Source organism: Lates calcarifer, linkage group LG18 (assembly GCF_001640805.2).
Source record: "Lates calcarifer isolate ASB-BC8 linkage group LG18, TLL_Latcal_v3, whole genome shotgun sequence".
NCBI classification, from domain to species: Eukaryota; Metazoa; Chordata; class Actinopteri; family Centropomidae; genus Lates; species Lates calcarifer.
Window position 1 is genome coordinate 6,799,102 of NC_066850.1, and position 25,244 is coordinate 6,824,345.

Consider the following 25,244-nt stretch of genomic DNA (forward strand, 5'->3'; position numbering starts at 1 on the left):
TTCTCCTAACAATCTGTTTTGTGTCTGCTCAGTTTGGAGGGCTAGATGACCACCACCCCTCGATCCCCAAAAGGAAACAGGACACCCTTACCTTACGTGGCAGCAAATGGAGGGGGAGGACCAAAGGGTGGGGGGTGACTGGGACTAGGCTGACTATGTCAGTTTATACTATATTTAACACTGATTGGCCAATTCTGTTCACTTGGCCACAATATAATAGTTTACAATAAATGTGGAAATTGTGTGGCTCTCTTGGGAGAAAATTCACTGATTAGAGGCTGTACAAATGCAGGATTGCCACTCTGCAACATTCACATTTGCACCCAGTGACTACATTCCATAAATAACTGCATGATAAATGAAAAACATGGCCCTGCAGTTAGGCTAAATACATTTTTTATTTTTAAAAACCATACACATTACTCGACAAGTTTCAAATGTAAATCCAATCACGATATCCATTTAAAATGCTCAAGATAAACAGACATGAAGTACTTTTATTTCCAAATGTTAAAAGATAAAAAAATAATAATCCATAAAACAGATGGAAAAACATTCATTCCCATTACAGGAAGAAGCTACAGAACAAACTCCTCATATGGATTCCGCTTGTCTTTTCGATTTCTCACTTTGTAATGCAATCCTAGCTGCTATTTTTGTCATCTGTAAAACAAGGAAAACAAACTATTTCCCCAGAGAACGTTATGATTTTAACATTTTCACCCCCACCGCCCGCCGTGTGCACGGCCCTTCAGGCGAAGGCGGCCAGAAGGCTGCAGGAGGAATCTGCAGCCTGCTGCCGGAGTCATCCTGTGCGGCTGACAGAGCACTGTCCCCAAACATTTTTAATTAAGTAACAAACTAAAAAGAGGCCTGTTCTCTTTCACACCATTTGCACCCTGAGATGAATATTCCAGAACAACACACATTTTAGTGGCCAAAACCCTCCCCCATATAACGTGATTGGTGTCGAAATCATCCAAAATTGGTTTAGTACGATGAAAGGTATCATCAGTGTTATCATAAAAATACAAAGGTACATTTTTTTATTATGATTTGTATCAAAATTCTTTTTCCCCAAGGAACGCTATGAAATAAAGTACCCTGTGCAGATAGATACCAGTGTATGCCTAGTCTTTATTCTTGAAAAATGCACATGTCCAATTCTTTAGCGTTTCCAGTACATCAGGTGTCAAAAATATTTTACAAACAAATCAAATGCAGCAACATTTATTCATGATTAAAGGAGTCTTATGGACAGGGCTGAAGAAAAAAAAAAAAAAAAGTATTTTTTTTTCCCACGGTTTTTGATTTTTAAAAGGTCAACAAACCAGAACTCGGAGGAGTAAAATTAAGTTTTTCCTAAAGCATGATCTTAAAGATTGAATGAAAATATGAAAATAATTCACTTGCTTTTTCTGACCAAGACAATGTTTTAACTATCTAAATACACAAAGTCTGAAGTTAAAAGGTTTTTTTCTTCATAGATTCCTTTTAAATTAAATACTTTTCTATGCCTGAGTAAACAAATGTCAGTATTGTACATTGGCAGGGGGCTAATGTTTTACTGAGAAAAATAGAAATTAAATGCACCAATTTAAAAAAAAAAAAAGACAGAAAAAAAGATGACCAGGATCCATATTTATCAAGCATCCAGAGAGAGGAAATCAGTCCTAACAGGCTTATAAATTTTAAGAATGAGGCTTATTTGGTTTGACTTTTAGCTGGAGGAGTTTCTTGAAGGTGGCAAATGACAGGACCAAGAATCATCTAAATTATTATTGTAGCCAAGGCACATTCACGTTTAGTCTATATGAATTTCTTATTCAAAAATAAACAGGTGCACTGAGGGTTGAATAGCTCATAATACAGCGCTAGTCTGAACTCAACCGGTTGTTATAAAAAACTGATGGACTGGAAGTTATTTTAATGCTTTTATGAGTTTTGGCAAAAACTATTTTTTAGCCGTAACGTGCATAAATTACCTCGTCCTGCACCCACAAGTGAAGCTGTTACCTTTACCCTGCTTCAAATGATCTACATTAGCCTCTTCTGAATGTAACTAACGACAACAACGACTACAAGAAGTTGTAAAACTATAAAAATCTAAAAGGAGAAACTTCTACTTCCTGCTGAAAGTGACCGTAGGAGGCTTGGTAAGGACCTCGCGTCCAACTCTGAGGTAAGACTTTGTTTCCTGGTCCAACTTTCAGCACGATTCGAGGCATCGCTCTGAGATGCTTGCTAAATACGGGCCCAGATGTTGTCTAAAATCCCTTTAATGAGTGAACCTTTCAACATGTGGAAATCCTTGAACACAACATGAATGAATGAATGAAAAGAGAATCCAGAACTCCAGAAGGTTTTGTGCACATGAAAACTATTGAAGAAATGGAAGAAGTAAATATTTATAGCAACGTTAGTGGACAGAGGCCCTAAATTGTCTTTTCTGTCCCTGTCTCTTGTGAAAAAACACCTCGCCCAGTGGACCTCTTTTCTATACAAGCCTTAGTGTTTATCGGTTTGGCTAGAAGGTTCTATATTTATCTACAAATATATAACAAATAAAACTTGCAGGCAAAAATAGTTAAGTTTCAATAGAAACACCCTTTTTCCTGAAAATACAGCAGTATCTGAAATAATCCTCTCATTCATTTTTTTCTGTCCCAGTTTTCTGCATCATACATCAGGAAGCTCTTTGCCTACAAACAGAAAAAAAGTATCTACAAACTTTGTAAACAGACCTGCTTTTTCCAAAAACATAAATAACTCAAAATATTAACAGCCAATGGAGCAGAAATAAGTTTTGAATGAGCAAGGGCCAAAGAGATAAATATACAACACCATTCAGATAAAAGAGAAGCTAAAGGTTCTTTCATAATTCTTACAGACGATCTTCAAGCCAGGAGGAGGACCTCCCCTTCTCAATTAAAATAATAATAATAATAATAGAATAATAAAAACAGGTCACTTTCAATCTGAGTTTATAATCACCCCTTGTTTACCGAGAAAAACAAAAGTTACCAAGGAGGGAGGGGTGGAGTCCTTGTGTTGTGTTGGGTATTAATAAGAACCAAAAGTAAGAGAAGACCAAAGCATCCACACCAAGCCGTACATTCCTCTGAATGTTTGCTGTTCTGTTAGTCCAGCCCAAGCCAAGCTCACACGAGACTCCGCTCTCCTTCTAGCCCTTCGTCTCTCCTCTCCAAGTGTTCCTTCGTTTTGTCTGAGTTGAGCTCCTTGGTGGTGGGTAGAAAAGTGGTGGTGACGTGTGGAGTGGCAGGATGGGCGCGGGATGGAGGAAGGGGTGGCGCGTGGGTCAGATCAAAGGGAGGTCTCCAAGCTGTGTAGGGGGCTCCCCGGGGCCGAGGGGGTTCCTGATTTGGGGCCCTCCGGAAGGAGGTGGTTACTGCTCTCCACAGCGTTATTGTTCTGGTTGGGGGACGGGGAGACTGGCGTGGTGGGGGCGGCGGTGGTGACGGGCGAAGGCGTGGGCGAGGGCGGCGTGGGCGTGGCGTTGCGGGGGCTGGCGGAGTTGCGCTTGGTCGGAGCGTCGTCCTCTGCGTCGGTGTCATCTATTAGGGGGATATGGGGCTCAGAGTCCTCTATCCGGAATTCGGGGTGGGTCATGAAGTTGTGGATTGATGTTCGCGACTCGGGCTTCTCCAGCCCCTCATAGAGGGAGATGGAGCTGCGGAATGCATTCACCACCCGGATCTGGAGGAAGGGAGAAGGGACAGGGAGCAGGAAAGGAACACATTTAGCCAGATTCAGAAATGACGTGTGTGTTTTCATTTCAACACCTGGATATAACACCACAGATAAAAACCTAGGACTCAGGTTTTATTGGGTCAATACTAGGTGAGTTTTAGGGGCAAAAAATGATCAGTGAGGGGTGGAAACTCTCAGAGACACGTGCAGGTGTGCAGTTATTTCTAGTAGTCAAATTACAACTTGTAAAACCAGTTAACTGTAAGTCGTCCTTACCATTTTCTACACTACGTTAGCCTCAAAGCCACTATTAAAGTCCTGACAAGCTTAGACAGGAGCAGCCAATATTCTCGAGTTAAATTCAGCAGTTTATTTCTCTGTGTCACTTCCTGTTTCTCCAAGTCACCTTCCAGTTCTTGCCAATATATTTAGTCTAGAGCACAGAATGAAAGAAAATTAGAATGTCTCTGATTTAAAGCCAAAGCCTCATGCTAACGCACAAAGCTAAAGGCATGAGGTATACTCGAGGCATTAAAAAGGCATCAGGTTTCCATAAATATTTGACAGACTGGACTTCAAGCCTGTACGGAGCCGGCGTTGGTTCAGATAAAAGGGTTTCTGAGAGACAGAAAACTTGAGTTGCATCCCATGAAGACAAACCTGACACTGGAGGAACTATTCTTTAAAGTCGCGTAGTAAAACCAGTGTTTTTTGGGTAAGTACAGTGGTAGTATTTCACAAAACACTTGGTAGAGGCTTGTGTCTGATTAATCAAAATGCAGAAGGGAACCAAGAGAAGAGAGGAATGCTGTTCTTTAGACGAGAACACATCCAGAGAGAGAACAGGACAGAGGCTGGACAGAAGTTTACTGTTGGACATGCTTAGGATAGAGAAAAGAGAGAGAGAGAGAGAGAGACAGAGAAAAAAGGGGTGGTCAGTTTTAGCTTATGTTTGTGGAGTAAAAACAAAAAAAAGCTGCAGCAGCCAAGCATGTCTACAAGCTGGTATAACATGTCAAAAACAGCACAAAGAGAAAAAACTCACAAACGAGACCAGAGACTTTGAACCCATGCAGAGCGCGGCGCTACCTTGTGTTCAATGGTAGTAAACCTTTGAGTATAGCCCATGACACATTTCACAGAATCTAAAGAAGAATATGTGGGGAGTCAGTGGTATTCATTCTTTTAGGGTCATTTTTGGCAACATATTGCCAGGTGGACACATTCTGCCAACAAACAAGGATTCACACAGAGAAAGACTTGAAAAGTTGCTCCGGCTCTTTTCACCTGCAAGGAAAAGTTAAGAGTTTAATAAGGGAAGCACCCGTTGGCCCATAAATGTCAGGTCTGAGAAGGATCCCACCTGAGAGAGAGACCTGAATATTTACTGTAGGGTTGCATAATTTTTCAGTATGTCAGGGAAACACAACAGTGGGATCTGTTGTTAATGTGTCTGGGAAAAGTCCCATGTGTTTACATTCAAGAGCACAGTCATTTATTCCATTAAGCTGTTTCTTTGTCACAACTGTTAGACATTTAAAATCCACTGCTGGTCAGATGGTCCCGCCTGGGAAGATCTGAAAGAGAAAAAGAGTCATTGTTGACACACACGCACACACAGTCCTTGTAAGGGCACGGTCAAGAGGAGGGGAAATACCGCCGTGAAATGATCCGCATCTGCTCTCGATGGACAAATGGCGTTGGTGCTGAGGCTGCCAGCCTTTCCAAACTTATGCACAAATCTTGCATCCAAACACACTGACAAACTGCAGCTGATTATCTGCTAAAGGTTTATTTTTGGAGACTCTTCCCTGCCACCCCACCCTCTTTTCCCACAGAAACTCCCAGAGGGAGCCACAGCTGGAGAAGTAGTCATGATTTCACCACTGACTGTCAAGACATCCACTGACACTTGGATAGATTTTCTCACAGAGGTCCACGTCATGGTTTGTCTCTTATCGTTTTTAGGCCGTGATCATGGGCATATACTCAAAACATTTACCCAGCTAGGGACTAGAGAGCTGCGACACAGACCCATGGGTGCTACAGGGGGGCACAGAGCAGACTGAGGCAGCTGCAGACAAACCTGGTGACTGTCAATCCAGAATATATATATATATATTTTGTCAAATATTAAAATGCACATCATCCCACCCCTGAGATTAAACAGTTAACAGTTTCCATTTCTGAGACCAAAGCAGAAGCAGAACAGAAAACATGATGACACAGAGAAAACACCTTGACGCTAGAAGCGACCTGGTTACAGGGTACATATATATACAGCAGTGTTATCGAAGCAATATGGAAGATGTGGTATATTTGGTGTCTTTTTTTTTTTTTGGAAGAAAACAGGGGGGAACATTAGGAGAAGCATGAGAGAGTAAAAGTGTCAACGTTAGGTGAGAAGAAGAGTGGAGGAGGAAGATGTTAGAAGAACAGAAGAAATAAAAGTCTCATGCACTAGAGGAGAACACGCACTCACACCCCACAGTGGCAGAAGCGGTGTTGGCGGCAGTGGCAGTAGTGGTAGTAGTAGAAAAGGCTACATGTGTAGGGCTAGAAACATTGGTTACATCGTGCTGTTGTTGGCTGGAGTTGGAGGCCTGCCGCCTTAGAGCCCCCTGAAAGGAAGTTCCACTCTGGAACGCACTCACTACATCCATCTGCAAAGAATCAGACAGCGTGACAGGAGAAAGCCCAGAGGAAATAAAACACAACACAGCCAGAGGAGAGAGAAAAGAGAGAAAAAAATAAAGAGAAGGCACCAGTAACCATAAAAAAAATGTCACTTGGAAATTGGATTTAGGCATTATAGTTAAAGAAAGAGGAAAAATGGGGACGGTTGGGTTTAAAGGCACTGATCGGAGGGAGCTCTGACTCCAAAATCTGACCTTGCTTTCACTCTTTTCTCTGCAGAATCCTTCCATACTTACAGCTATAGCCATGCCAATAGTCTTTGAACATTCAGCTGTTCTATCGTGCTTTCTGCCCAATCCAATTCACTTGTTTCTCATCAGTACCTTCAAACTAGTCGTGTTTTAGCAGAAAGAGTCAGACTGAGTCAGAAATAGGCACAGGAACCTGCTTTAGCTCAGAAGCAGAACAGAAAAATTAGAGGGAGGGCTTTTGTTTTTAGGGCACAAGCCATTCTTTAAGAATGCCGAGAAGGAAGAACAAAACATAGATTTTAAGCTGGAAGAGCAGTAGAGTTAAAGGGTTTATGGCTTTTGATTCCCTTGGTGTTGGGTGCAGTGTTGGGTGGTATGCGGGAGGTTCTGGAGATTGTTACCTGAGTCTGGATGCGATTGAGGCCTCGGAACCAGAGGATCTGGCCTCGGCGAAGCTCCCGCTCGGCGTGGTCGATCTCGTCCATGTCCTCCAGCTCCTCCAGCTCCTCGTCTGGGATCTCCTCCTTCTGGGTGCCGTGGCCCGCCGTTTTCAAGAATTTTAAGCGGCTGGTTGGTATCGAAGAGATTACCTGGAAGACATCACGATTTACGTGAGCAACGCTGCCGGCTGATGATGTTACACTCCACAGCAAGGGAAAGTGACATTTCATTATGGCAGGGTGCAGCACACACATTAAGCAGCCAGTGACCCTGAAAATTAGCAGCACTGCCAAAAGGTTGATGCGAGGCAGGCAGTTTGACGTCATCAGGTTTGCTCTGAGTCTCCAAACATATCCCACTGTGCAGTTATACACTTAATAGGTAATAACATTTATCAGCAACTATTTAAAAAAAAAAATCAACAAATCATTTCAGTCATTTTTAGTTGCAGCCCTACATCGTATTTCAAAATGAACCCAATAACTACAGCTGAGTAGACGACTGAGGGTATAGAAAAGTAAAATAAATACAAATAACTTCAAGTTACAATGGGTGTCTTTATCTTATATTTTCCCTTATATTTCTTATATTTTAAAGGTTATCAGTAAAGACAACCTTTGGGAAAATATTTTTTTGTATTTACATCCTATTTAAAAGCAAAAGACAGAAACAACAACCCAGAGACCAGACTGCTTCTAAGCCCTGCATCTTCTTTTGGACACATAAACCTTTTTCAATTCTAAAACGGTCATCTGCTAGCCCTAACCCTGAACTTATATGCACTGAGCACAACCCTGTTTATCTGTGTCTAGTCAAAGAACGCAGGCTAATGCCAATGTTTTTGATTTGACAAGCACGGATAATGACGTATTATGTACACTGCACTGTGAAATGAGCGTGGGCAGTTAGTGTAAACCAGACTTGCATCAAAACGTCATAATGACTCTGAGGAATTTCAACCCTCAATGTCTCACAAAAATATCTTTAACTAGAACAGGAAAAACAAACTCCAAATGTGTGCTCCACATTATTAAATTCTAAATGTAGATAATTAACAAAGTGACAAAAACTGTTCAAAACTAAAAGAAATATAATGCTGAAAAAGACGCATGTTTAGTTTTGTTGAAAGGAAAAAGAGAGCAAAGATTTCATCAGTGTAAAACATCTTGCGTTGTGGCCATCACATTTAACTGGTTACATAAAAATGTCTGCTTGACTAAAGCTATGTACTATGCTCCATATGATCTGGTCCAAATTTAATTCAGTTTTAGTTTGGAGAGCCTATCCCCTCACCGCTCACTGTTACATCTCTTCACCACCATTAAACTCCCACTAAGCCAGTTCAAACACAGGGGGGCAGTGTCATCCCACATTTTAGTAACTGTCCAACTGAAGGTGGAGCTCAGCTGTATTGTCTTATCATACCTGTCCCCATAGTAGAGAGCCAAAGCCTAAGAAAGTACACCACAGCCACTGGTCGATGGACAGAGCCACACAGCTGAATGGCTTCCCTCCAAACTGTACTATGACGATCTAGAGGGGCAGGAAGAGAGGTGGAATTAATTTGAGAGCAAACTTTTAGATTGAATATTTACAGCTTCAAGTCTTGTGGGACAGATGATCTCACAGGCACATTCACAGAAAAACCCTACAAGTTTGGATAGGTCTCCGGTCTACTTTACCTGGACAATGAAGGTACCAAAGACAATACTACAGAAGATAAGGTTGTTGAAGATGCCGTCAAAGACATTCCTTTCACCATGGATCTTGCGGGCATTGATCTCGTTGAAAAGCTGCATCATTACAAAGGTATTGAAGACAATAGTGTAGTGTTCAGAGGGTGGGGCGTGGAGGGGCGCGTTCCTGCCGCTGTCAATGTCAAACACTTTCTCACCTGCAGAAACAGTCAGAGAGAGTTTGTTCGAATGAATGGAGGGAGAAGTTCACTGGCTCCAAGTACATGAGGAAATATGCCTAATTCAGCTTCTTACCAGCAAAGAGTAGAGAAAAGATGATGACTAGCTGGTACACTCCCTGGCCGAGGATGTTCTTCATCATAGTGCGGGAGATGAGAGGCTTGTTGCGGCCATATGGCTTCCTTAGCAGCAGGGCTTCTGTGGGGGGCTCCGTGGCCAGAGCTAGTGAAGCAAAGGTGTCCATGATCAGATTGACCCACAACATCTGTACCGCTTTCAGTGGAGAGTCCTGGTGGTGGAGAGACACCAAATTAGGTTACATTTTCATAACATCTATAATATCATGGAAATTTAGAGCATCTATTAAGAGACCTTCCAGTTGACATGAAGCAAATTGAATGTGGCAAACAAATATTTCCCTGTCTGCTGAATAACTGAGTGCACAATTATAAGCTGTGGCAGCTTGAGTGTTGAGGAGTGTGTGTTTTGGCATGATGAGGTCTACTGATAGTCAGTGGAAAAAAAATGACAGCATTTGGTGTTTGTACACATGTACAAATGGTGTCATAAAAATGAAGAGTTACAGTCACAGGATGGGATTTTTTTTTTTCTTTTGAAAGAAAGACAATTAAAGCTTAGAAATATATTGAATATTTAAAATAAATCTGCTGTAGTTTGGTGCTGTATTTTAGGCTGCAGAACACAGTTTGTGTTGATTGCAGGTATTAAAAAAAAATCAAGAAGAAATTTCAGAAGTGCTTGTAATTTCAAATGCATAAGATTCAGTGACGAGGTCTCCTAAGCACAAAACAGAGCAATGAGCATGAGTCAGTCTGAAGGTTTCTTTATTTTCAAGATGATATCACCATGTGTGACCCTGTGGTGTCCCTCAGATTTTATTGCTGGAAAACTAAGATCAATGTTTATGCTTATTTCAACCTGCTGTTGCCAATACCCTTTTTACCAAGGTAAAACAGACTCTGTTAATGCTTACCTGTGTGATGCAGGCTCCTGTAAATGCTACGATGACAGCCACCACATTGACAGTTAGCTGAAACTGGAGGAACTTGGAAATGCTGTCGTAGACGTTGCGTCCCCACATGACGGCTTTGACGATGCTAGAAAAGTTGTCGTCAGTCAGGATGATGTCAGATGCCTCTTTGGCTACATCTGTGCCAGCGATACCCTGGAGAAGAAAACATGATGATCAAGGATCTGTCTGTATCTGTCAGAATAACCTGTTGTGGCCCAATTAGGAAATAAAGTTTTGGCTTCTTTCTAGCGGACTACCAAGTTATCATGGATTACAGACGGGAGCAGGGCATTGCTTGTGTATGATGAGCAGTGTCGTCTTTAGCATTAGATATGTAGTCTGCTTAAAAATAGTAAACAGAGAAAACTCACCATGGCAAAGCCGACATCAGCTTTCTTCAAGGCAGGACCATCATTTGTACCATCTCCTGTCACTGCTACCACTTGTCTCTGTTCTGCCACTGTGCTGTCGATAATACCTAGAATAGTAAAACATGAATATTTAAAATGAAACCTCCAAAGCTCAAAACATCAAACTAGTGACAACAGAACCTTTTTTCCACACATTTTACTCATGCCAGATAAACAGAATTACCTTTCACTAAGGTGTGTTTGTCTGTGGGTGAAGAGCGAGCCAGTACTCGTAGTTTGGGCCAGATCTTGTCAATGCGCTCTTGTTCAATCTAGAAACATGAGACAAAACCTAATAGAATCCCAATAGTACATCTGCAACAGTCTCTGAGGTACAGTATTTTGCTGTGGCCCACCTCTCCTTTCTCATTGCGTATCCTTCGGTTGAACTCTTTGCCCTCCAGGCACAGGAAGTCGTCTCCGGGTTGTAGGATGCCACACTTGGTGGCAATGGCTCGAGCTGTGTTAATGTTGTCCCCAGTCACCATCCGCACTGTGATGCCAGCGCGCTGGCATTTCCTGATAGCGTCTGGGACCTGAAGGAAAGCGGAAACATGATGGAGGAAATGCATGTTGTGTCTGCTTGTCACTGGGGATGTCAAAATTAAAGCTCAGCTATGCTATACCTCTGCATTTACACACTGAAACAAACGATTCTTTGTGTTGTGACGTGGTTATTAGTGAGTCAAACTCTGCAGCTTTTAGGTTTTGGTTCGGGTTAGATTTATACAGAGTGTGTGTGTGGTGGAGCTTCATTGCTCTTATCAAGTTCAGTGCTGTGTAGCCACTAACCTCGGGTCTCACTGGGTCTTCAATGCCCACGACGCAGATGCAGGTCAATCCAGTGAGGATGTCATTTTCATTGTCCCAGTCAGGTTCACCCTCAGAGGCAGGGAAATCTCTGTATGCAAGGCAGATGGTCCTCAGACCCTCTGAGGCCATGGGCTCGATCACTTTCTTAACCATGTCATCTCTGTCCCGTGGGCGAAACACCTTGGACTCACCATTTGCTGTCAGGATTTTATAGCACCTGTGAGGGATAAAGGGAATATATTAATGTGTATATTATATATAAGTACAGATGAGGGTAAATTGACACAAAGAAGGAGTGTAGGAGGGCAGAATATCCAGAGGAAGAAAGGTATTAGGAGAGATGGAGCAGAAGTGGAAGACAGGTAGAGAGAATATAATGTAGATGAGATAAAGGAGTGAGGGAAGAGGAGAACACAAAGCATTTGAATGGTGAGCTGCAGTAGTAAGGAGTCACACTAAGCCCTCTGTGGGTTAAAAAGAAGCCTGCTTGGTTAAGAGGCTTACAGAGTTGTTACCGGCTCATTTTCTCAGCGCCTGTTTTTAAGTAGCAAAGTAAGGGGCTTGGGTGGGATGCACTTGAACTTCTTAGCTGCTTAAGCCATTACGCATATCATTTACGGCAAAGTCTGGCCAGCTGGTACAAGTAAAAAACCTACAGAGTAACCTTTCATTGAGTAGAATTGTTTATGTGAGCAGATCTTATCACACTTCATACGTCAGTGAAAGTTTCCTCAGTAACACTGATGTAAAGTTCAACCAACCATTTAATTCAATATATAAAACAAAAAACATGCAACATGAACTCCAAAGATAAAAACTGTCTCCTTACTTTTTTAAGAGAATTTCTGATGCTCCTTTGCTGAACATGCGGTAGCTGCCATCAGCCATCTTCAACACAGTGCTCATAGACTTGCGGACTGAGTTGAAGGTGTAGACTTTGTACAGTTTCTCCTCTGGGATCTCGTTGCGTATAGCTTGGTAGTCGCGCTTCAGGTCAGAGGAAAAGCCAAGCAAGGCACATTCGGTCTTGTTGCCCACCTGACGTGGCAGGCCCCCTTCTTTCTCTGGAGGCTGAGCAAAAATTGAGAAGACAGTCAGCAATGTCCTGAAGCCAAATACATGACAAGACAGTATTCACAGCATATACAAGCCTACCATAATCTTGGTGGTGTAGGCGCAGTTGACTGCGATGCCCAGAATCAGGATGTCTAAAATGGAGGGGGGGATGCTCTCTGGTTCAGGGACTTTCTTGTAGTGCTTTTCAGCCAAGTAGGCCTGCACCACAGTCATGCGGTTCATTGTGAGAGTACCAGTCTTGTCAGAGCAGATGGCGGTAGCATTGCCCATAGTCTCACAGGCGTCCAAGTGACGCACCAGGTTGTTGTCTTTCATCATTTTCTGTGGGAAGATAAATGATGCATCAAATGATTAAAGACAGCTACTGTATGCGCAAGCAGAAATTCAACAGTACATTTTCTGTGCTGAATACAATTTTTACTTGTAGGAAAAAGAAATGTACTAAGGCTATATGACTGAAATTAATAGCTCCTTGGTAGGATAAAGCCCTCTGTTGGCTAACAACTTTAGCAGAAGGGATCATTGCTTGGCTTTAGGGTATCAGTTAGCCAAGTCTCCTTGTCTTAACAGCCTTGCGTGCTGGTTTTAATAGGCTAAAGTGTAAGCTGGTCAGCACTAGACACAGGTCACTTGGCTAGGAGACTTTACCTTAACGGAATATGCCAGGGAGATTGTTACAGCAAGCGGCAGGCCTTCGGGAACAGCCACCACCAGAACGGTGACGCCAATGATGAAGAATTTCACAAAGAACTGAATGTAAATGGGTGTGCAGTCCTTGTCCCAGGGCAGATTTTGGATCCAGAAGGTGTCTACAACAAACAGCACCACCAGGATAATAACAGTGATGGCTGACATAACCAGTCCTGGAGTAAATGAGAGAGAAAAGGAAGAAAGAGGATGGTCAATGAATCATAAACATATCACTTACAAACTAGTTACTTATTACAGATGTAATTCTGAGTAGGAGACATTACAAAAAGTTGATGAAGACAATAAAAATCACACCTGCTTTGCCTATCTGTACAGCTAGTTTGGTCAGTTTGCCCTGGAGGACAGACTTCTCTTTCTTTGGCAGGTTGGCTTTCTTCTTCTCCTCTGCATCGGCTCCCTCGTCACTGTTCAGAGGCTGCATTTCCATAGCAGCACCATCCTGTGCTTTAGCTGCAGCAAAGAGAGCAAGAAAAAGCTGTTAAAAGAAATGCCTGACAGCTGTGCACTGGCTGTAACACTTCAATGGTCTCAAGTGGTACGCAGAAATTGATACAACACAACTTAATAATAGGTCTTAATAATCAAACTATTCAGAAAATTAGAAATACTTTCTCGATTTCCTGTTGTGGTTGTGTTAAAAACAAGTGCATCAATAACAAGTTTGGACTAGAAAGTTATTTGATTATCTGATTCAGGAGGGAACAAGTCACCGCAAGTTGCTTCAAAGCAATATGACAAATAATAGACATAGTCTTACTTGAAACATAGAAATGTTTCAAGTAAGACAAGTTGAACACTATATTTCAAGTAACTAATTAAATGACTCAACATCACTCAAAATTTTAGCATGCTTTCTTCGCTTTCCCTTAACTCAGGAAATGTCACTGTTATTATGTTTGCAGTGATCTGACTGCACAGTAATTAGCTGAAAGATTTGGATGTGTAATTACCATCCTCCCACCTACAATTTTAAAGAACAGGTTGACTAGCTAGTAGCACTGGGATCTGTCTGAGGAATCACCTCCTTCTTCGACAGCAACCGCAGCAGTTGTTGCCAGTTAAATTCCCATAAATCTCTTTCATCTCCTCCTCAGTGTCCCTCAGGAACCCCCTCCCTTGGCCGCACAACTGACAGGAATCCCAAACCCACATCTAACCAGGTAACCTTGGAGACGCAAAAGCCTCTAATGGCAAAGGAAGGAGGAGAGGCAGCCGGCAGGCCAGCGGGGGCTGGTGTCTGTCGTGTCACTCACCAAGATAAAATCATTAGTTCTGCTGGGCACTGACGCTACTGCTGCAGCTACAGGAAAACTGACACATCTTTCCCCATCTCTCAGTTAACTTTTGCTAATATTATTACCATACCATTCATTATGTGGGTGTCTTGTGTAATCTTTGCAGTCTTGCTTTTCGTGTCCAATTTGTCAACGCTAAAAGCTCTAGTTACTATGGTATGGCCTGCAGCATGGCACTGTGTGTGGACGTATGCAGCAGGAGGAGGGACATTAACACTGGGCTACTGCAGCTGCTATGGACTGTGGCTTGTTCTGCACTTACATGGCCTGTGTAATCTCAGTCTAAAGGATTACTGTTGATTCCTGGCAGGCAGAGGGAATCTGTGCACCAGGGACTAGCGCCAGGGTTGTGGTCACAGACCCAAGCACTACTGATCATAGTGTCCCAGCAGGACTACAAGCCTGGCTAGCTGGCTGAGTTATCACTAAACAGCCTCATTATCATTGTTGTCAGTCTGAAATTGCACCAGTGCAAGTCTTACAGTTTGACTCTGAATAGTTCAGATTGGGACGTCAATAGAAATCAAATTGCAGGGGCCTGAGGGAGAGTCAGCGAGAGAGATGGGTGGGAAAGCAGATGTTCTGGCCCCAGAATTGTTGCATGGCTTTAATCTCCTCATCACTAATCGCTATAACTGGATTCAGTAGCACCTGCTGCTCAAAGCGCAATGTGCCAGGGAAGGACGAGAAAAGAGGAGAGACAGACAGAAGGGACGGTCAGACAGTACAATGGATAGGCAAGAACATCCCGTACTAAGTATACGCTGACATGGGGTCATGCAAAAATATGCAACTCTTCATTACTTGCATAAAACCACTGTAGCCAATTAACAGATAACAAAAAACAGAAACAAAAAACAGATTGAGGCTTTAACCTACATCCAGTGCTGTTACATGGAGAGGGAGACACTGACAGAGCTAAAGGCTTATACATTAAGGTAGGCGCTAAGCTGTAAGGCAATTATATATGGTTGTGTGTGTTAGTCTGTGTGTATGTGTGTGTGTGTGTGTGTGTGTAAGCAACTTACCTTTCTTACGATTTTCCACAGATCCATCCTGCTTCTTGTCTGTGGAAGAAATACACCATGGAGTGAAGACTATTAAGTAAATAACTGGTAAGTAATAGACAGTTACTGGACCATTCACCACTACTGCAAAATATTATAATATATGAATGTCATGTATATAATTATGGTAATTCTGTTTGATTTAAAATGCAAAGCATTAAATCACAGCTGTGACATACAAATGTTCTCTTTATACAGACATTAGTCTAAAGAATCACAGCTTGCCCACAGTGTTCACAGGAGCTGTAGCACTGCAACAAATAGTTATTTAATCGATTAAGTGACAGAAAATCATTCAGCAACTATTTTAATAATCAACCAATCACTTTTGTCATGAAAAAATGCCAAACACTGGCTGGTTACTCAAATGTGAGGATTTGATGCTTTTCTTTATCTTTAATATTTAAAGTTGCAAATTTGGATCACGTGAAATTAGACACATTCTTATATACACTATTTTCTAATATCTTACATCAATAATGAAAATAAGCATTAGCTGCAGCCCTATCCCTGAGTAACTGCAGATTCTCTTACAGCTCAGCCCTAGACCTTCTGTAGTCCAACCGGTCTTCTTAGTGTGTATGCAGCTCTGCTACCAACATTTCTGCATAGGCTCAGCCCTTTCTGCTGTCAATATATAAAGGTCTCAATGGAAGATGATGGAACCTTTCAGTGAGATGCAAATGTGGTGGTAGAAAATGAAAATGTCTGTGCCAACATGTCCATCTGATGAATGGACAGATCAGTGCAGAACACAGAAACAGGAGGGTAAATAAGCAGCGGGGATACTAACTTTTTCTCTGTTTTTTCTTCTCCTCCTTTTCCTTTTTCTTTTCCTCCTCATCGTCGTCATCGTCCTCGCCGCCCCCAAGTAAAGTGAAGATAATTCCAGTTTGAGAGTTGACACCCACAGCAGTGACCACCATTTTCCCTGAGCCTTCCATTACATGGGTGCCTTTAGACAGAAGAGGAAAATAAAATGTGAGTCAATGAGGGAGGGAAGGAAAGGCTGTGCGCAGAATCTGACTATGTGCTGTGTTTCATTTTGTTTCCAAGATTACTTGTACCCCGTTTATTCTTAAGAAGTAGCTTCAACCCTGACCAAATATACATTTCTAACTTATTTGTTTCTTTGACTTTTTCATTTTGGTGCAGACTAAATGCTGAGCTGGATTCCTTTTCTTAGTTAGAAGGTGGTTTAGCCAGGCTTTCAAGTGGTGTGTTCAGCTACACACAAGAAGGAAAAATAAATGCAGGTTTTCAAAAGCAGGCAATAAATACAAAAGGAATGGCGCACTTGCAAGTGAAAAGCGAAAGAAACACTGATGCAAATACCCTCCAAACCTTTAATCAACAGCCTTTAATCAAAAGGCAATTGTTAGTCTGGGTGAATTAATGGAAATCTGAAAGGGTTTCTCTGCAGTTTAATATATCTGGCTCTCTATTCCTCTCAAGATGCAGGAAAATCTGGTCAATTTATATAGAAAATGTGAGTAACAGAGGAGAAAACAAGCAAAAGTCATAGTATAAAGAGAGTGAAAACAGCAAGGGAGAGACTGAAAAGAAAGAAGTAGAAAGCATTTAAAAGTTCTTTAATGCTGCCTTTGTTAATTAGAGGATGCTTTCCTTTCATTCATTAGAGTGATGGCAGAAGGGATAGAGCCTGTGCTAAGGGGAATCAAAAAGCAGTGGTGGAGCACGCACACACACACACACACACACACACACACACACACACACACACACACACACACACACACACACACACAGAGTGCACTCCTCTCTCTTGGAGGTGTGCCAATGGAGACCCAGATGAACTAAACAAGAAGTGTTTCTCCTGAATCCCAACACACTTCTCCTGGGGAAGTGAGCAGAGCAGTGAAGACAGAGCTATCTGACAGCAGAACCACAGAGCTGAAAAGGCTTTGTGTGCATGCAAAGTCGCCACAGCAAAACACAAACTTTTACAGCTTTACATCTGGGGAAGTGTTGTATGGCTGATAATTGATTACACACTGAGCAGCAGAAGAGGGACACCAGTTTGCTTTCTATTCTAATCCAGTTTGTCACTGAAGCCATGCAAATTTACATCACGACACTGAATCCACATAGAGACTTATCTTTAAAAGCAGAGGCAAATTATCACCAGAGCAGGAGCTGTGCTTTCAACTGTTCTTAGCTGATTTAAGCAAATTTTTTTTCACATCATATTGGTGTAAGTTAAATATTAACCACAGTTTTGAGGCTTATAAATGAAACAAAAGAAGTTGGTCTACAGTGGAGTTCATTTGTCAACGAACTGAACTGGTGAAGCATTGAGCCAGTGACCTCCTGGCCACAACAAAGCAACTTTGTTAAGCTAGGAATTTCAAATGTGCTTGCTGATGAGTGTATGCGTCAGTCTATCATAGGTGTATGCTGAGTGTTTTTATGTAAGAGGTCTAAAAAGCTGCATAGCAGATTAAATATCAACTTTAAAAAAAATTGTATTATAGTATTAGAGCATCAGCATTATATGGACAATTTTGTTTTAATAACTAGAATTCATTTTGTAGGATAAGATTAAGAACAGTATCCCTATTGCATTTTGATATAATGGAATTGCACAAGGGTTACCTGTCTTTAAATTCAATCAAGACTGAACTCACATAAAGCTAAAAGAGGATGTGCATTGTATTATTTCAGTTGGGTCAGTTTTGCAGATGTCTACAAGAATCATAATTTCTAAAAATCATGTATTAACATGTCTGCCATGGAAATCAACTTTCAAACCTTACAACCTTCATTTGCCTTCCGGTAACAATCAATGAATAGACAACTTTTGAAAAACAAAATAACATAAATTGAGGGTTAATATTACCTGATAACAGCATTGGATCTTTTTCTTGTGTTTTCTTGACATGGTCCGACTCCCCTGTGAGTGAGCTCTCATCAATCTTAAGATCGTTGCCTTGGATGAGGACTCCGTCAGCAGGCAAAAGGTCACCTGAAAGAGATAAGACGTTGACAGATTTATATTTCATTCATCCACGAAACATTTACACTTAATTAAATGACCTCAATGACTCAGATGCAGCTCTCCTCTTACCATATTTTATTTGTGCAATGTCGCCGACCACGATCTCAGCCACAGGAATTTGAATAACTTGTCCTCCACGGACGACAGTAAATTTCTGTTCCTGCTCGATGCGGCTCTGGAGGCCCCTAAACTGCTTCTCTTTACTCCAGTCATTGAATGCTGTCACCAGCACAACACAGATAACTGACAGAAGAATTGCAGCTCCCTCGATCCAGCCGGCTTCCGCCTCATTTTCATCCTCCACACCTCCAGCAGCCCTCCCACAGTCTGCAGAGAGACAGGGGCAAATCTTAATACAAAAAGCTCATTCACAACTATCACAGCATGAATCAATATAAAATATAGGAAATAGGATTATAATGAAGTGCTTACTTTCTCTTTTGGCATCTGGAGGTTTATAAAAAGAAAGGCCTAGTGAAACTATGGCTGCCACTTCTAGGATAATCAGTGTAACATCCTGTAGCGCCTCCCACACTAACTGTAAGAAAGTTTTGGGCTTTTTGGGTGGTATAAAATTTTGCCCAAACACTGTTTTTCGCTTCTCAATGTCTGTAGGCTGTCCACTTAGACCTGGGGAGGGAAACACAGAGGACAAAAGCATTTAATTTATAAAATTTTAAATCTAAATCTGTGTTAACTACAAATAACACATTAATATCACAGAAAGATGGCCCTAATTATGTGCCACATAATCTGAACACAAATGGATGCAGTGCTGTGGACATTTAGCTCACAGGAGGAGAGCCTTGTCTCAAAAAGTTAAAGTCAGCGAGCTTGTTGCTGGGCCTCCAAACACACAATCCCCAAAAGGAACCGGCATTTCTGACAGGACACTGTGGAGGCGACAACCCTTGACAACAATGACACACATTCTGTGGCCATGTCAAACATTTTCACCTCTTTCAGGCACGCCAGAGAATGTGAGAACAGAGGTCAAATCTAATCCCTTAAACTGCCTTTTTTAAATACAGTGCCTGAATAACTGGAGAGGTTTTATCAGCTTTAGACTCACAGGTGTCTGTGCATACTACTGTCCTGTTATGGAGTCATCTCTTTGACACATTACATGTCTGGCTGGCCTGAGATCCATTCATCCATGTGCAGAGAGCATTCTGCAGCCACCCATTCAAATGCCTCCACATTCAAGGCACAGTCATATATTCAAAAGGGCCTTCGCACATTTGATGATGCATGACAGTTTTTCAGCTCTATTCATGCCGACTAACTGTGTGTGTGGGTGGCTGTGCAGACTGGATGGAGCTGTGTGTGTGTGTGTGTGGAAGAGAAGAGGTGGAGCAGGATTGGGGGCCAGGGAAGAGTGACTGTGTGAAACTGCTACTGACAGGCAGATGGGGGGTGGGTGGGGGTCGGGGGTGAGGGTGTATGGGACTGAGACTAATAAAGAGTGGAGCTACTGACGACGGAAGGGAAGCTGCACTGGGAATAGCAGCGTCTTAATAGGGAAAGGGATCAGTAAGGTCAGAGTATGGACAGACGGACGGACAGAAAGACACACAGAAAGACACACACACACACACACACACACACACACACACACACACACACACACACACACACACACAAAGCCTGGTAGTACAACACAAATAATGACAAATTTTGATAATGAGTCTGGGCAGCGACTACAGCACAGGGACTAACGTTCATTTTTCATCTGAGAATGAGACAATTTTACATATCATGTACAGAAATGCTGCCACTGATGAAGGAGACTGCAGTTAAATTTTGGTTATATCAGGCAAAGGGAACAGATTTCACTGTGTCAAGGCAAAGTGTGAAAGATGGCTCTACAACAGCTTCACGAAGAACTGCCTGTTAACAAATCCTCAGTGGAATTTGTCCATTTATCAAACAAAACTTAATTACTTTTCCTTCCATTCTAATGAAATAAATATCTACACACTGCCTCAGTGTACTGTATTGTAATACAAAAAATTGAAAAAGGAACACCTGAACTTCAATTAGCAAAATATAATCTCAACTACAATCTCTAGGTATTTTCTACTAGAACTTTTTCACTTGTGAATTTTCATTTTAATTGCTTTCTGACACCAACCAGAGTCAACAGATATCAGTAGAGAGCTACTCTGTGGATCACCCAGAGGAACTTGGGTCAGGGACTTTTAGGTGAGTTGTGTTGTATGACTATAACACAGAAACTGATTCTGGAGTCAGTTTTATTTACTGTGAAGGGAATTCCCTTAAGTCCAAATTATTTGAGGTATTGCAATTAGATTTATCCCTACTGATTCTCAATGCACAAGCATTCTTATATTTTATGATTTTATGTGGCCATAATTAAATTACATCAGTGACAACAGAACTACACTTTACTCCTGAATGACTTATTTCAATATATTCCTAGAATGAGAGGGGGGTGTTTAAGCACCGGTGCATGTCATGCACTATCATGGGTGTAGACCTAGCTTAATTGAAACATGGCCTCCGTTTCATCCGTCACATTTCTACCCATTTTTCACTTTTAACAAGTTTTGGTCGACTTCATTCCGTCACTGCATCACTAGTTATACGGTTAATTGACATTACAACCTAACGCTAACGCACACTTTTCTGAGAGGGAGGTGAGAAGAATGATGATGACTCACCGGCACAGTACATTAAAAGGGCTATGGAGTTCATCCTGCATAGCTGCCTGTTGCTGATCCCTGGCTGTCTCTCACCGTCTGCTTTGATTCTCTACACCTCTAATGAAAACATGCTGACAGCTAATACCCCATTCAATTTTACACCACATTTTCCCTTTGCATTAGAGCAATAAATACAAGTGACAGAAGATAATCAACACGTCGTCCCCCCATTGGATACACAAAAAGAAAATAGGCTGGCCTTGGCCCCTCACATCATTTTAGCACCCAGAGTGTGTCTCAAGTCAGGCAGCTAATCATTAACCATTTAATTTGGATGCTTGTCCCGAGCCGACCCCTCCAAGTACTGTCATTTTAGCCACTTGAGAGGGGTCAAGGTAAGCCTTCACTCTGAGCCTGTGACAATTAAATGAAACAAGGTCACAATTTTTTTTTTTACTGCCTTCACAATAACTGTGTGTAGACAAAGAAGTGCCAACACACTGTCTGGTACAAAGAGACAAACTCTGTAATGCACAGGGCTATTTGAAAGCAATCTTACTTCAAAGAGAATATGAACAGTTTTGTGCACACAAGAGCCCAGATAGACTGGATAGAATGCAACAAAGAGAGGAATTCCACACACTACTGTCTCACTTATTAGTAAGCTTCATTAGACACTGAAGGTCTTGGTGTCATTAGACCTCAATTGGACCCTAGAGCTGGACCTTACATGAGACCAGAGTTACTGCAAGAGTGACTACACTGCCTGGATGTCCGCTCCTCTTTCTTTCTTCTTATATAGTCCCTGTCTGAATGACAGAACTGTGTCATTATATGGTCATTATATGTGAAGCTAATATACAGACAGATGTGCTTTTCAGTTCCAGTAAGAACATTATTATGCATAAATAAATCTGCTGAACAGGTAAGCTAAACCTGAGAAACTGGTAGTTTACTTGATCATTTTGGTGTGTACTGTCTGTAATTTTGCCTGAGCATCCTCTGTAACCTTTGTAAAACATGCAAAAATAGAAAAAAAAATGACTAAAATGAGACAAAGGTGTTAATATGGCTGAAAGGTTAAACCCAAATCTGGGTATGCTAATATGATATTATGCTCATCAGAGTCTAACATGGATAAATGGATTGTGGATTTTGGGGTTTACACAAAAGATAAACTAAGTAGCAATGGATACACATGGAGAGTATCAATCTGGTCACATAAAGGAAGACGAGACTTGATTTTCCCTGCAATTTTATAAAATAACTTTGTGACATACTAAAATAATCACTGTGGTTCTTTTTTGAACTTCTAGTTGTTATTATTTTAGTGATTATTTCCCAATGCATCTTTCCCCACTTCTAAGCGATCAGGGAATTTGGGTGTTGTTGTACAAAAGCAGATTCTGTGCTGATGAGCAGGGCTTTGCTTAATGAACAGAACAGCAGTGCTGCTTCCTCATTATTATGGCATGATCATTCTACTTCCAAAAAAAAAAAAAAGAGCCTCGTCAATCATCAAGTACTTGGCACAGCAGATTCAAATCAGGTTTTAACTGTTGTCTATTTCAAAGATTAAGGTTTTTCAATTACCAAAAACAATAGAAACTGACACAACTAGGACACCCGCACCCATCTTTAACAACTAACAACAAGGAAACACAAGGAACCAATTGTGCTGTGTCAGGGTCCAGCTATATATTACATCCACTCACTGGCAAACGCCCATTTAAGCACATCATTTTGAATTCAGACATGAAAACAAGCTGCACCAGCCCCCTGAGTCACAAAGAGGAAACTATCATTTAACAGTCTGAACCATCCCTGTTGAATGAGGGGGTGCGGTGTCTGGAATGACAGATACAGAGAGCCTGTCAGCTTTTGAATTGCAGTCCTGTTGCGGAAGCCTCTCAGCGCACAGTCGATCGGATCAATAGGTTGGAACCCAAATATTTGACTCCACTAAAATAGCAATCAACAGGGAATAACCGTGAGAGGGAAAAATAGGGGAACACTGTCAATAATATTGATGTGAAGTGGCCTTGCACATTTGAAAAGTCTCATTATGCAGAGGAATCGGAGGATCCCATAGAGAGTAAAGAAATGCTGCTGAATAGGACTAGCTAAAAATACTGATGCTACAGAGTGATTTCCTAATGTTACAGATGGAAGTGACAGAACTGTAGCCACCAACACATGCAGCATCTCAGCTCACGTAGGCTCCTCATTGCCTTCTGGGTGTCCAGAAGTTGATGGTTAAGACATACTGCTTTTAAACATCAACTGATTTGGCTGCCCAAAAGAAAGCAATTCCAAGTCTAAATGCAGACATCTGGGTACACTTTGGACTACAACAGTATGACCCTGAGCTATGATATTCAATACAATGAGAAAATGTGGTAAAAGTATGGGAATTTTGTTCTAACAGTACTCTAATGATTTAATATTGCTCTTAAAAAGGGCTGGGAGTTCATGACAGACGGATTTGAAAAAAAAAAAAAAAAGAATCCTCACAACTGATGCAGAAGGGGCTCAGATGTCCTGACTCTTCAAGTAAGATCATGAAAAATAAGTAGAACCTATATAACACTGTTGCTTCCTTTAGCTTGGGGCACTCCATTTGCTTTCCTAAATCTCTTTTTCAAGTGGGATCTTATTCCATCATTAAAAGTCGAAAAACATAGATCCAACACTTCTCCTCTGAACCTATGTAATGTAACCCTAGTGACACTGCCAATGTTATTTCCTCTGATATAACAATATTTCCCATAAGAACACAAAGAACATTACGGAACGATCACAATCTGAATTGCTGTGTTTGCGGTGATGGGTAAACTGATTATAATGTGTAAACACGTGGTGGAATTTCCCTTTAAATGTTATTGACATTTAGTGAATATAAATGGCTATGCATCTAGGGAAAAAAGAGAATAATAAGGCCAAAGAGAGGCAAAACTGGAACTTAACTGGTGCTTATTTCATCATGTTCAACAACAGAATTAACAGTCTGCATTCACAGGAAAAGAACTCAAACAAATGAGAGCAGACTGACCGCAGGGCTTCAGGTATTAGTGGGCTCTTTCCACCACACAGGGGGTTATCCTCACCACTACAGAAAGAAGGTTTCTTTGACAGGTACCACATACTAACACAACTAGAGGAACATGCGTGAAATAGTTGGTTAAAAAATGTCAATCTTTAGTTCTGATCTTTTCTAATAGCGATTAATGCCTTTACAGGCTTCACCTTTTATTTCCTTACACTGCAGCAGTGCAATTGAGTTAATGGTTTACATTTGTCAAGACAAATGTATTATTTGAATACGCTTGGTAGTGTTCACTCTCACCGTTCGGAAAGTGCAATGTACAGTGAGCATAATTACCTCTTTTCAAACTCAGCATTGGTATGTTAATTACCAAAATCAATTTGAATCACAGCCCAATGAATTAAAAACCTAAATGAAGTGGGAGACCTTAGAGATATCCAGCCTCTCATGGTAGCATAGGAAATAGCAGTGGTAGTGCCATGCTATGTTAAATTTAGCCTAATCCAAACCGGCAATGCCTCTAAGTCTTAGATTTTGAAAACTAGTTCAGGTAGCGTGGTGCATTCACACACAGCTACAAGAAGAAAGTTCAGTCAAACTTCTTGGATCAAAAAAAAGGAAAAAACGCTCGGAAACGTGGAGGATTAGAAAAGGATTGTCTTAAGAAGTTCGAGAAATGACCAAGCAACTAATTAGAAATCCCTTTTCAATTGTCAAGCTCCTGTAATCTTAAATGATGGCTTAATTTCCCAAGCCTGTGACGAATGAGCTGACTGTACGTATCAAAACTCAGTGGCTGCGTACCAAGTGGGACAGCACCTGCTGATAGGGGGAAGCAAAAGTGGACCTAGTCAAGCTTATCAGTGCAGCGCAGTTGCAAATAAGTGTAGAAATAAAGGCTATGACGTCTACAACTTGGGGGAAAAGCTGTGTTTGCTTTGCAGGATAAAGAGAGACTGTATTGTAAGATCGGTTTCCCTTAGAAATCAAGAAATTATTATTGCATCTCTCAGTCTTGAGGTTATATTTTATAATCTGAAGACGGTAAATAGTAAGTGTTTTCAGTATTCCTGCTACTGCTAATAGTATTCTGTTATCTTAACTTTTTACATCCTTATAGAGAAATCAAAACAGTATTCATACTCCTTTGT

At 41.4% G+C, this 25,244-nt stretch overlaps 1 protein-coding gene across 3 annotated transcripts in view; it reads right to left on the bottom strand.

The window, feature by feature from the left end:
- Nucleotides 1-1,117: 1,117 nt before the first annotated feature.
- atp2b1a (ATPase plasma membrane Ca2+ transporting 1a) overlaps nucleotides 1,118-25,244 on the bottom strand; it is a 35,363-nt gene continuing 11,236 nt past the window's right edge. Inside the window, exons 3-22 of one of the 3 annotated variants that reach the window (XM_018670982.2) lie at nucleotides 18,814-19,011; nucleotides 18,451-18,708; nucleotides 18,223-18,348; nucleotides 16,156-16,317; nucleotides 15,324-15,362; nucleotides 13,295-13,450; nucleotides 12,938-13,152; nucleotides 12,368-12,610; nucleotides 12,042-12,283; nucleotides 11,192-11,429; nucleotides 10,756-10,935; nucleotides 10,584-10,671; nucleotides 10,361-10,467; nucleotides 9,951-10,142; nucleotides 9,032-9,245; nucleotides 8,723-8,934; nucleotides 8,466-8,573; nucleotides 7,001-7,189; nucleotides 6,285-6,374; nucleotides 1,118-3,717 (exon numbers count right to left, since the gene is read on the bottom strand). In XM_018670982.2, coding sequence (XP_018526498.1) covers nucleotides 3,325-3,717; nucleotides 6,285-6,374; nucleotides 7,001-7,189; nucleotides 8,466-8,573; nucleotides 8,723-8,934; nucleotides 9,032-9,245; nucleotides 9,951-10,142; nucleotides 10,361-10,467; nucleotides 10,584-10,671; nucleotides 10,756-10,935; nucleotides 11,192-11,429; nucleotides 12,042-12,283; nucleotides 12,368-12,610; nucleotides 12,938-13,152; nucleotides 13,295-13,450; nucleotides 15,324-15,362; nucleotides 16,156-16,317; nucleotides 18,223-18,348; nucleotides 18,451-18,708; nucleotides 18,814-19,011 — 3,650 coding nt within the window. In that variant the 3' untranslated portion in view covers nucleotides 1,118-3,324. Of the gene's footprint in view, nucleotides 3,718-6,193; nucleotides 6,375-7,000; nucleotides 7,190-8,465; nucleotides 8,574-8,722; nucleotides 8,935-9,031; nucleotides 9,246-9,950; nucleotides 10,143-10,360; nucleotides 10,468-10,583; nucleotides 10,672-10,755; nucleotides 10,936-11,191; nucleotides 11,430-12,041; nucleotides 12,284-12,367; nucleotides 12,611-12,937; nucleotides 13,153-13,294; nucleotides 13,451-15,323; nucleotides 15,363-16,155; nucleotides 16,318-18,222; nucleotides 18,349-18,450; nucleotides 18,709-18,813; nucleotides 19,012-25,244 lie in introns of all 3 variants that reach the window. The other 2 variants (XM_051077537.1, XM_018670983.2) reach the window with 2 other exon arrangements.